The 14,611-nt window shown below is 33.2% G+C and overlaps 2 protein-coding genes across 2 annotated transcripts; one reads left to right on the forward strand and one right to left on the reverse strand.

The window, feature by feature from the left end:
• Positions 1–6,069: 6,069 nt before the first annotated feature.
• On the reverse strand, positions 6,070–8,743 carry LOC145087491 (BTB/POZ domain-containing protein SR1IP1-like). The gene is made up of 5 exons (XM_079025451.1): positions 8,401–8,743; positions 8,241–8,310; positions 7,519–8,139; positions 6,902–7,426; positions 6,070–6,808 (listed from the first exon to the last, which is right to left on the reverse strand). Exons 1-5 carry the CDS (start codon positions 8,484–8,486, stop codon positions 6,254–6,256), a joined length of 1,857 nt encoding a protein of 618 aa, XP_078881577.1. The 5' UTR covers positions 8,487–8,743; the 3' UTR covers positions 6,070–6,253.
• A 2,126-nt stretch (positions 8,744–10,869) lies between these two features.
• LOC145087492 (Ribonuclease III family protein) lies at positions 10,870–13,322 on the forward strand. Its single transcript, XM_079025452.1, has 5 exons — positions 10,870–11,849; positions 12,029–12,233; positions 12,408–12,608; positions 12,680–12,766; positions 12,847–13,322. The coding sequence occupies exons 1-5, from the start codon at positions 11,041–11,043 to the stop codon at positions 13,162–13,164; spliced, it is 1,620 nt and encodes a 539-aa protein (XP_078881578.1). The 5' UTR covers positions 10,870–11,040; the 3' UTR covers positions 13,165–13,322.
• The last annotated feature ends 1,289 nt before the right edge of the window (positions 13,323–14,611 follow it).

The following is a 14,611-nucleotide window of genomic DNA, read 5'->3' on the forward strand; positions in this document are numbered from 1 at the left end:
GGTCCATCACATCAGAACTCATAAAATTTTCACATGCATGCTTAGATTTAAATTCAATCAATACCCATAAACCTCCAACATATTTCATATTAAATTCTTCAAAACCTTCATCTAAACAGAGCATACGTAGATTAGGGAGAGTCAGAAAATCTCTCGCTTTCACCAAGCAAGCCCTGTCATATCTCTCAACAATGAAGTCTCCAGAAGATAATTCAATAACCTCCTGTATCTGTTCATTACTACCATTCGACACACCTGTTCCTTTAACAATGCTTGCATAAGAATTTAAAGAAGATGAGACCTATGAGTTATAGACAAACTTGCCACTAGTCTTCAGATCAATTTTCTTCTGCAGTGGATTAATGTCCTCTTTTTTGAATCGAGGAGACGAAGCAAACATCTTATACGTCCCAAACCAGACCTCACATAGACATTTGATCATTCGATCTTCACTACGAACGTTAGAAAATATAACAAAACCAAATCACTTCCCCCTTTTGGACAATTTAGTGGATATAAAAGCATCCACCATATTACCCAGACGACCACATACCCGCCACAAATCAACTACTTGTACTGAATCGGGAAAGTTCGTGATAAAGAAAGATGAAATCTCAGAATTAAGGACCATACCTTTTGCATGATGTCTTCCATCCTGAACCCTAGAATCCCCATGTACATTTCTCCTTCTACCCCAATCATTACTACCCATCTTTAAATACATAGTAAGCACTTCCGGCAAGGATACCAACCGGCGTTTGATCCCGCCGGCGAATATCTTGTGATTGCTATTAACTGATTTCGAAATCGCCGGCTTTCTTGCTTATTAGCTTAAGTAATCTAAGTAAAAGTCGTAATAATCGCAAAATCGAGAGACTACATAAGAGAACGCTCAAATCTGACTTCATAAGAGTAAGTTATGATTTTTCTAAGTTTCAGCGCAACAGTGTGCAACACGGATATCGACTTTTAGATCGATTAATTATTATCCGAAACAATCTAAATGAGAATCGAAGATCTTGTTAATAGAAACCCGACAATATAAAGACAGTCGAAAGTGAAAGTCGACGATGTCAGATGTGGTGGTGACAATGTAAGTGGAAAAAATATATTAAATTAGGGTTAGAATTTTGAAAATGTCTTCTAAAATTAGAAGCTTTTTTTAATGTTAAAAAAACTTTTTCCTAAAAACAAACACCAACATATGGTTATTAAAAGTTATATTCGCAATTGTAGTTGATGACTTTTTCAACTGGGAGACTGTTAGAATAATTGTTCAAGGTCATAACTAAATTGGTCAAGGTCATGACTAAATTGATATAACTTTATAGAATAAAATTATAAGTCTTTTTTTGGATTGCCCTCAAAAGCTAGAAGGACTATAAATGACTTTAAGAGAGATATAAAATGATTTTTGTTAATTTATTAAGTGATTAACAAAAATTAATTAGAAATAGTTGGAATTAATTATATGATAAATTAATTATATGTTTAGACTGAAGTCTTTTGGTATAGTTTCCTCCAAATAATACTCCCTTTCAGCTTATGTGTCTTCCTAGTTCCTTTTATTCTCTTTAAAGTCATTTGAACAATACATTATAGATGTTGTATAAGAAAGCACATAAAGTCTTTTAAAGGGCACTGAATTTGAACAATACATTATAGATGTATGAGAAAGCAAACAAAGTCTTTTAAAGTGCATTGTTTATGACTTCATGTTTAATTATATTATGATAATTAGAATAAACCATAGTTTTATATAGACAAAATTGCAAGAATGGTTCATGTGGTTAGCTGAAAAATGCTACTTTGGTCCAAACAAGTTTGTACTAGTACTAGAGGTCCAAAGTTTTTATTTTATTGAGAGTTTGGTCCAATTTACTTTAAAATTTTTGTAATGATGGTTTTTCTCTTGTTTATGATTAAATACTTTTATTATTCAAAGAAAAATAAAAAAGAAAATCTCTCTCTCTCTCTCTCCAAATATATCACCACCTACCCCTATCATCTTCCTCGTGAGCCAAACATTCACCACCTGATTATGCCCTTTGCATTCCTCTTCGGAACACTAGAGTACGTCACAACAAACAACCCCAACTCCGATTTACCTCACCCCCAAATTTACTCTTGCCACTGCACCTACCATCCGTCGGTGAGAAGCACTATGGTTCAGTGGTCGTCGAAGATCTTGATCTAAATCTGGAATATATGGTTGGCTCTGAAAGAGGAGTACCACCTGAGAATCTAAATGAACTTTGTTATTTGGGGTTCACATTAGACAGAATAAAGCGAAAGTAGGTTTGGAAGAAAACGAATGTGATGACAGCGACGATGGAAGGAAAGGGTGCTTGTTCGTCGGAGTTCACATCGGAAAGAACAAGGCAATGGTAGCGTTGGAAGGGAAAGGTTGTGGTGATGGTGGTGGTGGAAGGAAACAATATGATGTTCCAGTGGTCGTCGGTACTTATCTACGACTTGATAATGTATGAAATTGATGTTGCGATAAATCTAATGGTCGAGAAAGATGATGTTGTTATATGTTTTTCTTCCTAATATTTGTTTTGTTTGCTTACTAATTTGTGTTGGCTCTTCTTCATCATGTTGATTGTTCTTCATCATCTTCATCTTCCAGTTCTAGAATCACGGTTTGAGTCTGGATTTCAAGCTCAATGATCCCGATTGAAACCTTTGCAGCTTCATACTCGAATCCATAAGTCTCTGGTGTTGAAAAGATCAAGAGTGTGGGGATATTGAAAGTATTTATTTGTAATCTTAATATAAGAATATCGGAATCCGAGTTTGCACCACACCTGTAATTTAGAACCCAAATGATAGGGCTGAGAGTGTTTGCGGCTGTGATTTTTTACAACAGGAACCCATAACCTCTTCATCAATTTCAATGTCAACAGCAAGAAAGAGAGAGAGAGAGAGAGAGAGAGAGAGAGAGGTATTTTCTTTTTTATTTTTCATTTAATTATAAAAGTATTTAGATAAATAAATAAAACTGAAAAAGCAAAAAAGCAAGGGTAAAATCGTCATTACAAAAAAAATTAAAGTAAATTGGACCAAATTCGCAACAAAATGAAAACTTTGGACCTCTGGTGCTAGTCCAAACAAGTTTGGACCAAAGTGACATTTTTCAACTAACCATAAGGACCATTCTTGCTATTTTGTCTTTTATATATTTCAATGTTTTCTCTTAGGTTGAATTAGAATAATGATTTGATTTGATGCTACTAGGTCAAATTTATGGGCTTTGACTATGATAATGGATCTTTTGGGATTTTAAAATGGATTTTACATGGTTCTAAACCCAAATATCTCATATCATATACTGAATACCAACAACCGGTTCTGCCTTTGGTTCTATATTTCATAATTCAAATCCCAAAAATATAAGGTCAATAGTTTCGGTTTCGATCCAATCTTGAGCTAAGACAATTTTTCTTAATCTTATAGAAGATCTTTGTTGAATTTCATGATATATAATAACCGAAAAAACATTATACAAAATTTATATGCAATAAACACCATAAAGAAAAAAATTATTCGAATAAGATATTTATAAATATAAAAACAATATTTATTAACAAATTTATATGTAATGAATACTAAAAAATATTAATCAAATAAGATATTTTTTTTTAAAGTTATTATTATTATATTTTAAATGTTGTAAAACAATATCATATTAACAAATGGTTCAATGTCATATGTTTTGTAAAAGAGTATGTGTTTCGTTAGGTGCCAATTTTTGTACACACATATACACAACATATCCAATAACATTGAATTTGTGGATCATTAATTTTAACAACGAAAATGTGTAGGGATGAGATCGGTTCTGGAACTAGACCGAACTGGCATGGAACCGAAAACCAAAAAATGGGAAAGTTGAGAATCGAGAATTGCTCTAAATAAGAGGGCATGGTTTCAGTTTCAGTATTGGGTTTTCGATTCTAAAACTAAACTAAATCAGTTTTGAAAGTGCATTGCCATTTTTCTCACATTGCCTTGAGATGTTACTTAGAACTGTTTTTGAAGGAAAAAATGAAACATATTTGTAGGGTTGTTGTATGCGTAGTTTTGAAATGGTTTAGCTTCATATTTTGTAATGCTTTTGTTCATTTCTACAATCCAAATATTTGTTGTTTGGAATGTTTTGGACTTGTTTAACATTTTAGCTTAATGTTTTCGAATGGTTTTGCTCATGTCTATAATCCACCGATATTAATGGTTTTGGAATAGTTTAGCACTCTAGTAAGAACTACAAAAAAATAACCATATAAGAAGTATTAATGTAAGCACATTAAAAGTTTTAATTAGCAACACTTTTTAACAATGAAGTCTCAAAAAAATAACTATTTGACACATACAAAAGCAAGTATCAACTCTAAAATCTCTATAAGTTTTTTTCTCATTTTGTTGTCCATTTATATTATGTATCTCCTCTTCAAGCTATAGTATAAACCGAAATAAAACAAAGTTGATGGTTAGTATGTAATCATTGATTTGTAAGAAATAAGGTGGAAGTTGTTACATATGGCTACATTATCATCTTTTAGAATATCTTTAATATTGTCCACAATCGGTTTTCTCTATCCTCTAACCTAATCTTTGGAACAGGCCAAAACATCTACTATCTACGTGGACAAGTTTGTTCGCTAAGGATCTAATATGTGTCCGCTAGTACTAAATGCGGACTAGGATCCACTGTGTAGGACAATCATTTCTTTGATTCCACACCAAGTTCTTTCATGCACTCTTTAAACTTTGTGATCTCTTATGTGGATAATATAGTACATTGTACCACATTTTACAAACATTATACATGATTCTTGTTATGACTCAACCCATCTTTCACAATAAGGTTGAGAATATGAGCCTTACACCTTATGTGGAAATTGTATTATCTATCGTGATAGTCCTTAACTTTGCCCCCGGTAATTTTTATGTTTAAATTTCTATTGATTTGTAATTAGAAGTTGTATTATCTATCGTGATAGTCATCACATTCTTGATACGCCAACGATGAATGCACTCTAATAACTTACTTCCAGTGTTCTCTCTCTTATGAGTATCTATAGGTCTAAAGTTAATGATCCTTTTGTGAGGTCGATTTCCATCAATGAAGTGTGTGGTGACTACCATATTGTTGACCATTTGACACAAGCTAGTCCAATTGCCCATGATCAAATGTACCCTATTTAGTGGACTACTTAAGTAATTAAGCAACTTATTCCTTTTCATCAACATAATAATTTGCAACATCTTTTGAAGTCTTATGTCACAATGGCAAAACAACATTCACATTAAGTTTGTTAGCATATTCAACAAATGATTCATTTTCAACATAATTAAAAGGTGGTTCATCGGCTACAAAACAAATTTAATAAATGCTTTATAATTTTATTTTTCATCATGTTTCCAAGTAGACAACACTTCCCTCCCCATAAACTTCTTTCTTAATTAGTAAAGTAGTTTAATTTTCCATACTATCTTGATTTTGTTTGCACAATTACTATGTATTTAAAACTAGATGTGTCCTTCAACCACATATCGGTGTTTTTAATATTCTTGGAACAAAACTTGCATTTTCATACTTCCATTCAACTTCCCTATCGTCTTTAATGAAAACTTTCTCAAAGGATTTCCATCTATCCGCCTCTCTTTCCTTTCCATCAATCAATAACATGACACTCCAAGGTCCAAGAATGATCACAATTTACACATGACAAAACTAGAACAAATTTAACTTGAATGCTACGCCTACATTCCATTAATGAATAGACATTAGACATAAACATACCTGAACAATATTGAAAAAAAAAAAAAAAAACCTTGATGAAAAAACTTTAAAACTTACTTGAGAGTCTTCATTGGGGGAACCCAAATTTCCAGCAAAACTAAAACTAACTTGAAAATAACTTGATCTTTGGTTCATTTGTGATCTTAATATCAATCAATATGAACTTGGGAAATAAGAAACAAGTTGTGAACATGGGTGTGTCGACAACAGAGAACGAGGTCATGGAGATCAGCTTATAATTTCCATACATATGACTTCAATTGAGCATAAAGGGCTATATTGTATAATATACATAACATTAAAGCTTTCAACAACAATCGTCCAAATCCCATATACATCATGCAAAAATGTGTTTTACAACATGACATTAAGTATATATATATATATTTAGTATTTACCAATTAAAATTTAAGCAGCGGAAACCAACAATCCTACTGCCAAACTTCAAGATACCGAATGCCTTCGATCTTTATCAGGTTTATTCCTGCCACGTGTACTCGAAGGCAAAAACCCATCCGCATGTAAAAATGGTGTAATTTTCCCAAGCTTTTTCGTCACTGAACTTATCAACGACTTTTTAGGCAACGGTGGCTTACCACTACCAGCTGTACTCGTATTGTTATTAACCACCCTTGTTTTATTACCACCTGATCTCTCGATCTCCTTCAATCTTGTTTTCATCTTCAGAAGCTCGAATTTAAGTTCTTGATTTTCCTTTTTTAAGCTTGAAATTTCATCTGATACTGATGCTACTGAGCTTGGAGATGAAGGAGTACTAGTAAACGATTTGCTATTAGTTGCGCTATGATCATATTCATTTCCACCTGTTGTAGTTGTTTCTTGCAATCGTTGTTGTTCATAGTAAAGAACTTGAACCACAGTTTGAACAGGAAGCCTCTCGTTTTGTGCTGCATGAGCACGTGCTTCACGTGATAGCTTCTGACAATCCATTAAACTGCAAACTTTCTTTCGATCCATATCGCTTATTGCTGGATGAGCCTGAAAAGATTATATTTACAAATATTAATTACAATCAGTGAATCAGAATCAGACCTTAAATTTTCTTGTATTTTTACTAAAAATTAATGTTACCTTCAAGTAGATATCAATGGCTCTATACATTCCATCTTCTGTGACCTTTACTTGAGGTGGAATACATTCAACAAAGTTTATAAATTTAGAAACCAACATGTTTCGATCAGAAGCTATTTTTGCAAGAAAGCTCTCGATGATCTTCCCGACATTTTCGTTATCAGTTTGTGTTGGTGAAACATGGTCTATAGGACACGTGTCTGTGAAATTGTTTTCAATATAAATCATCATCATTTGTTGAACTGTATCAACATCAAACAACGTGTCACCATCGAAGCAAAAAGAAGGAATCAAGATATCGTCTAAAACTGCATGCCCTAATTGTAATCCCATTCTTTTCTCTAAATCGAGTTTGCATGAGACTGTTGTGTCTAAATAATTGGAAGCTCGAAGCAACATTGAAAGAAAGCTTATTGACACTGCGTTCTTTTCTCTTGGCAAGAGCCCGACAATTGTTTCTAAAATTACCCTCTTCTCGTGTTCTTGGTTTGGCTCCAGCTTTTTCTTGGATTTTCCAAAGATTTCCTGTTTGATTGAGTGTATAATGACAATTTTACCTCTTAATAAATACAAAAGTTAAATCGAAAAAGAAAAGGGGGGTAATTTAGGGATCTTACCAAACCTCGAAGACATTTTTGAGCATAAAGCATTAAAACGGGACCAAGTGCGAATTGTTTGAATCCTCTTGAAACTAATGCAAGAAGAACCTTTTCAAAGATATCGATTCTAAGAACAATCAAATCTTCAGCCCACCAATCAACTACAGATCTTGCATGAGACGAAGATGACAAAGAATTCGAATTCAATTCATTGCTGCTGTCTGCACTTCCGAACAAACAAACTTGACTTTCTTCAGTCACCATGAACGCGATAGTGTCAATACATCGATCAATCAGTTTTACTTTTTCAGAGATCGGTAAGAAATCTGCCGACGATTGCAAAATGGAAACTGCAGAAGATAAGTTTTTGAATCCCGATTCGTTTAAATAGGATTCTGTTACTGATACCAGGTTGCCAATTGCATATTCTTCGGTCATTTCTAGGTATTCTGCAACACATCTTGCCATTGCAATGTTGTCTTTAGATAACTCGATATTTGTTTCATAACAGAATTTTGCAGCAAATTCAAATCCTTCAGGTCCTCCTGGGATATCAGGGATTTCCACTACAGAAAGATCAGCATGATTGGGGTCTGATAATAGTTTCTTTATGTAACCACACTTTGAGACTAAAGGAAACTGCACACAGTATGAAAAACGTTAACTTTTATCGTTGTTTCAAATCTTTTTCAAAAAATGAGTTATAACTTATAACTAACAAGAGTATAGAGAAAGCGTACCTTGTGTATGGAAAAAGAAACACCTCTTACACAAACTGTGACATCACTTGGGATCTCTTGGGAGAAAATCCTGCAAATTTTTGGAAGAGAAATTCATATGGATTTATATCTAATTAACAATATAGATAAAGAAAGAAGATGAAGAGAAATGAAAAGAAACCAATCGCTAATCCTCTTCATGGCATCAGAATTAAGCTCCTTTTTTGTAGCGAGCATGTCAAATCCCTCTTGATGAACATCGACCATTGTAGATTTGTAGTAATAAGCTTTGCAAAATTATGGACATGTTACTTTGTCATATACAGGGTTTAAATGAAAGTGTGGTGTACGCTATTAAGCTTAGATTCTGTAACATGTGAGTTGCGGATTAAATTCAATCGACATATGTAATGAAATACCCATAATGGGTATCATTATTAGGCTAAAAAGAGCATGGAGTAGGGATAAAAGAGTCTTATCAAAGTTAGGATTATGGTATGTGTGAATGTGTGGTGTGGGTGCGAATGTCTGTGGAGAGAATTCGCAGTTTATCAGTGAGACATTTTATCAACCACATAATGCTCATCTTCTACGCAGTGAAATGAACACAGTCACGATCAGGTTCTTCGTCAAATTGTGGTTCAACTTGGTTAATTAATAAATCACGGCGGCGAAAGCAAGCATCGGACCAGAATCGCGGGTAACTAATCGTTGATTCTTGGCCACACCCACATGCGAATGCCATTAATGAGTCCAAGAAATAAGAATGTGAGTTTGACATGTACTAAAAAGATGATGTATATAGGGTAATTTTGTCCTTTCTTCATTGTCCATGGATCATATTCATGATGCGGTCAATGAAAAAGTTCCCTCGGGTTGATAGTGCATGGAACCACTTATTAATTACTTCATACTTATCCATCAAATTAATTACTTTTGTTTTTATTTTGATTTCTATTCAATAAGAAAAATAGGTTGCCAAACATGATTTTCTAATTGAATTTAATCTAATTATACTTATTAAATGAGAAAAATCGGTTGGAACTGATCGGTCAGGTTTCTAGTTCTTCCAGTCCATCATTTTCGGTTTTTAGTTAGTTTGGTTTTAGTTTGATTCAAGTCAATTCCGCTATCAAACACCTTCTTAGATTAAACACTTCCTAGTAGAACCGAATCGAAACAGGTTGGAACTGATTAGTGGCATTCGATCCGGTTCTTAGTTCCTCATTCACTTCTTAATCAGTCTTCGGCTAGTTTGGTTATAGTTCTGATCTAGTTCCATAACCGATTACAACCCTAATTTTGTGTAGAATTAGGAACTCAATCTTTGTATCTTAATATTGTCTTTTGCTTTTATTTACAAGAAAAAATAAAGTAATTATATGCGGAGTATTAATTTTTTCATGATAACCTAAAAGTTTTAGGTTACAATGTTAATGTTGGTATGTTTGATTTATATAACTTTATAATTCAATAATTTTTGAAAACTGTTAGAAAAAACCAATATTTTTTATTTAGCTCTTAAAAAACTATTATATTACTAGTTTATAATCCGTGGAAACCATGGTTACAAAATTAATTAAATATTCATACTAAAAAATTCAAAATTATTAATCAATTATTTTATATAAAATTTAAAATACATTATTAATTAAGAGATTTTTTTTATTAGTTATGTAAAATTATAATTATTGATTCAAATAAATATGTGGAATTACTTTATCATATATATTAGACTCTTTTTATTTGTGAACTAATGAAAACAATAATATAAAATTTAAAACTTAAAATTTAAAATAAAGAATAAATAGATTGACAAATAACATCACATTAATTAGGAGGTTTAATGAATTTAAAATAGAGAATTAATAGAATGACAAGTGGCATCATATTAATTAGGAGTTCTAATATTATGACACTTGGCAAAAGACTACTCTTTTATTAGTATAGAGATTTTTAAGTGCGTTAAAACTCTTATATTTTCTTAAATGTCTAATTTAAGGGTTTAACACCGGTAAATCCTAGATGGCCATAAATGATAGGTAACTGATTCTTAAGGGTTTGTTGGCTACTATCCTTTAGATTAGAAAATTTCAAAAAATATAGAGGTTTTAATATACAAAAACTATATCCAATGATTTTGTGAAAACTTGATTGAGTTATGACATATTTTTTTTTATATTTTATTCTATTAGTTTTCATTTAGAATTTAATAGAATTGATTAAATGGTCACAACTTTTAATGCTTTAAGTTTTTTGACATAATGAAGAAAAAAACATAAATTTGATCGGTTTAGTAAGCCACATGATTAAGAAAGAATAATAAAAGAGATATCATGATTAGTTTGGATATGATCAAAACTAGATTGTTTGGAGGATTCTATATATAAGTTTAGGTACATGACAACCATATACATATAAAGATTTTAATATACTAAAAAATAATATATTGTTTTTTTAACATTATATAAATATATTGAATTTTTATAAGGGTAACCCATATTTTATTAGTTAGGATTTTACACATCTCAAATTTTCCATGACATTTTAATATTACCCAAACAGTTGAATATAAAGCAATCAGTTTTGGGCCAAAAACAGCCCAAATGAGCCCAGCCCGTATATGCCATTATCTTCACAGATACACACACAAGAAATGAACACTCGGTAAAACCTTATCCACCCCCAAAACCCCAAGGAAACCTCCATTATCGACCACCATGCTTCCCCGAGTTTTGAATTCAATCTCTCGATGATCTTGATTGCATATTAACGTAATTCAAAACTCGATAGTCGATACCTCCTTCTGAATCCTTAGCAGATGGAGCTCTCTTCTCCATTAGTACCCTCAAATTCAAACATCTTTCACCGGACCCATGACCTCTCTTTCTCCTCCTCCATTTCACCTTTCCCAGTCAAAACCCACTTCCAAAAACTCAAATTCCGAAAACCCATTTCTAACCCCGCCATTTTCGCCGTCGTGGACTCCCAGGAGAAACAGGAACAACTCCCTCAAAACAGCCCACAAAGACTTCTCAAAGAGCTCTCCCAACGCAAGCAATACGTTTCTCCCAAGAGAAGAGTACCCCCGAAGCGATTTATCCTCAAACCTCCATTAGACGACGCAAAATTAGCTCAAAGGTTCCTCAACAGCCCTCAATTATCGCTAAAGCAATTCCCATTACTCAGCTCTTGTTTACCATCAATGAAATTGAACAATGCTGATAAAACCTGGATAGATGAGTATTTACTTGAGGCAAAACAGGCTCTTGGGTACCCTTTGGAACCATCTGAGAATTACGGAGATGATAACCCAGCTAAGCAATTCGATACGTTATTGTATTTAGCTTTTGGGCATCCGCATTGTGAGAGAACGAATGCGAGACACGTGAGATCTGGGCATTCCCGATTAGGGTTTTTAGGACAGTTTGTTCTTGAAATGGCATTGGCTGAGTTTTTCTTGCAGAGGTATCCAAGGGAGTCACCAGGTCCAATGAGGGAAAGAGTGTATGCTTTGATTGGGAAGAAATATTTGCCCAAATGGGTTAAAGCTGCTAGTTTGCATAACTTGATTTTCCAGTTTGATGACATGGATAAGCTTCTTAGAAAAGAGCGAGAACCACCAGTGAAGTAAGTCCTTCAATTTTTGCCATAACTTATTATATCTGAAGCTATCATACTTAGGGAAAATTGGTGATGGTATGAGATTGAATAATGTGAATCATATTCATATAATCAATTGTAATTTGATTGAAGTGATAGTGCCCTAACATTGAATCTAAACTAAAAGATTTCAATTTTATTTACAGGTCAGTAGTTTGGGCTTTATTTGGAGCAATTTATCTGTGTTTTGGTATGCCAGAAGTTTATCGTGTACTCTTTGAAGTATTTGGAATGGACCCTGAAGATGAAGAATGTCAGCCTAAATTAAGAAGACAACTTGAAGATGTTGACTTTGTCTCTGCTGAATTTGAAGGAAAAAAACTCACTTGGCAAGAAGTCGCTGCTTACAAGGCAACTTTTTTTTTTTTTTTTTTTTTTTTACTTTTAATAAACCTCACAATTGTACATCCATAATTATATATGGGTTCATATCTGAATTCTAAAAGTACTTGGTTTGACCTAAAAAGTCAAAACAAATTCTTTCCAGTTTCCACAGCTCATATTTTTATTATTTACATTTTACAGCCTCCTGAAGATGCGCTTTTTGCTCACCCAAGGCTTTTCAGGGCTTGTGTGCCACCTGGAATGCATAGATTCAGGGGAAATATATGGGATTATGATTCTAGACCTCAAGTTATGAACACATTAGGGTATCCTTTACAAGTTAAAGATAGAATCCCAGAAATTACTAATGCCAGAAACATCGAACTTGGCCTAGGATTACAGGTGAAAAATTATCATCTCTCTTATTTTCATTATATATACATTTTTCTAATATATCATTTTTCAAAATCCAGCTTGCTTTCTTGCACCCTTCAAAGCACAAGTTTGAACATCCTAGATTTTGTTTTGAGCGACTTGAATACGTTGGCCAAAAGATCCAGGTACTGGTCACTGCCACTGTCATTGTCAGTCTGTTACTGTCAGTCTGTCACTGTCACTGACGTATTTGAGAATGTTGCAGGATCTTGTAATGGCGGAGAGGCTGCTGATAAAGCATATAGATGCTCCGGGAAGGTGGTTGCAGGAGAAGCACCGGAGGCTTCTTTTGAACAAGTTTTGTGGGAAGTATTTGAGGGAAAAACACCTTCACAGGTTCATAATTTACAGTGAGGAAGTTCAAGATTCTTATGAACATAACAGGAGGCTCAGGAATCCGGCCACCACAGCGGTTCAACAAGCCATTCATGGACTCTCATACACTGTTTATGGGAAACCGGATGTTAGGCGCCTCATGTTTGAGCTTTTTGACTTTGAACAAAGTCAACCTAAAGCCGTATGATTCATGTTGTTTATGTTTGTTCTTGATGATGTACATATGTCTATGTGTCATGGTTGTTGTTTTGTTACACACTTTTACATGTAAGATTAATGTATCATTTGTTGGACAAAGTAACCATACGGAATGTATAAGTAGAAAAAAGTGTTGTGGGGAGTCTACTACAAGGGCAAAATGGGATTTTTCAAAAATAGATGAATAATTTATTAGAGATTTAGATCTAGTATCTTAATGTTTCGAGCCACATAAAGTTTTATCTAATAATGTTCTAAAATATGTGTTCTAAGTTATGCTCAAAAATTGATGTTTTATTGTGAATAATTTATTAGAGATTTAGATCAAGTATCTTGATGTTTCGATCCACATAAAGTTTTATCTAATAATGTTCTAAGATATGTGTTCAAGTTTTGCTCAAAAGTGATGTTTTATTGTTTGCTCCGACTTTATGTGCAACAACAATTGAGAAATTTTGGTCATTAATTGTTACTAGGAGTTACCATATTAAAAGAAATATGAAAAGTTTAGTTGAAAACAAAGTAATCAAAAAGTTAAAATGGTTACGTATTTGAAAAATACGCGACCTGATGATCTCAAAAATTAAAACGTCCAGAAAATCTAACTCTGATTGGAAAAGTTACGATTTATGGCGAATGGAAACCAACCACATTAATAACGTTGTTGACGTCAAAAATAACAAAAAGAGAACGGTTGAGTTTCGGCTTAACACTACAAAAAGGAAATTCATAGTAAAGCATGATATAAGAAATTGAGAAGAAAGAAAGGCAAAAACGGAAGTCATATAAAAGAGATGATTTTTATAAAATATAAAAATGTAGGTTAAAAATGAAAGTTAAAATTAGAAGATGCAATCTAAAGGAAAGTTGTAGTTCTAGGAAAAAAACTAAACAAATATATAAAGAGGGTAAAAAACAAAGTTAATATGAAGAAAATATAAATTTTAAAAAGAATTAAAGAGTGTGCGTCAATGTGCGCGTCATGCCCGTCGCGCAAATCTGACCCCAAATTCGTCGAAGATTTGGAAACATGGACCACCAGAAAGATGACACGTGATAAGATTTGGATGGGCCACGAAGCGAGTGCACGCCATCACAATAAATAGGGTGCTTGTTTCCTGGTTTTTCATTTCAAACCAACCTCCAAACTCTCTCTCTCTCTCTCCCTATATATATATATATATATATATATATATATATATATATATATATATATATATATATATATATATATATATACACACACACACACTTCAATACCCTCCCGATGGCAAAAAAAACTTTGGTTGCAACAGGTTGGGCGCTCCTCGATACGCTATTAGTGTGAGTTCACGACCCCTATTTTACTGTTTTAAAATGTTTTCAGGGGAGGAATACATGCATAACAAATGATCTTATAAAACATTTATCCTATAAATATTAAGTCATTTTGTTAA

The sequence above is a fragment of the Lactuca serriola genome, chromosome 2 (genome assembly GCF_051521515.1).
Source record: "Lactuca serriola cultivar US96UC23 chromosome 2, Lser_US96UC23_V15, whole genome shotgun sequence".
NCBI classification, from domain to species: Eukaryota; Viridiplantae; Streptophyta; class Magnoliopsida; order Asterales; family Asteraceae; genus Lactuca; species Lactuca serriola.

Coding starts and splice junctions, on each gene's coding strand:
- LOC145087491 (XM_079025451.1), bottom strand. CDS start 8,486: ATGGTCGATGTTCATCAAGAGGGATTTGACATGCTCGCTACAAAAAAG. Junction 8,140..8,240: donor TTTCTTTTTCCATACACAAG/GTACGCTTTCTC, acceptor TACTGTGTGCAG/TTTCCTTTAGTCTCAAAGTG. Junction 6,809..6,901: donor CCATTGATATCTACTTGAAG/GTAACATTAATT, acceptor TAATCTTTTCAG/GCTCATCCAGCAATAAGCGA.
- LOC145087492 (XM_079025452.1), top strand. CDS start 11,041: ATGGAGCTCTCTTCTCCATTAGTACCCTCAAATTCAAACATCTTTCAC. Junction 11,850..12,028: donor GAGCGAGAACCACCAGTGAA/GTAAGTCCTTCA, acceptor TTTTATTTACAG/GTCAGTAGTTTGGGCTTTAT. Junction 12,234..12,407: donor AAGAAGTCGCTGCTTACAAG/GCAACTTTTTTT, acceptor TACATTTTACAG/CCTCCTGAAGATGCGCTTTT.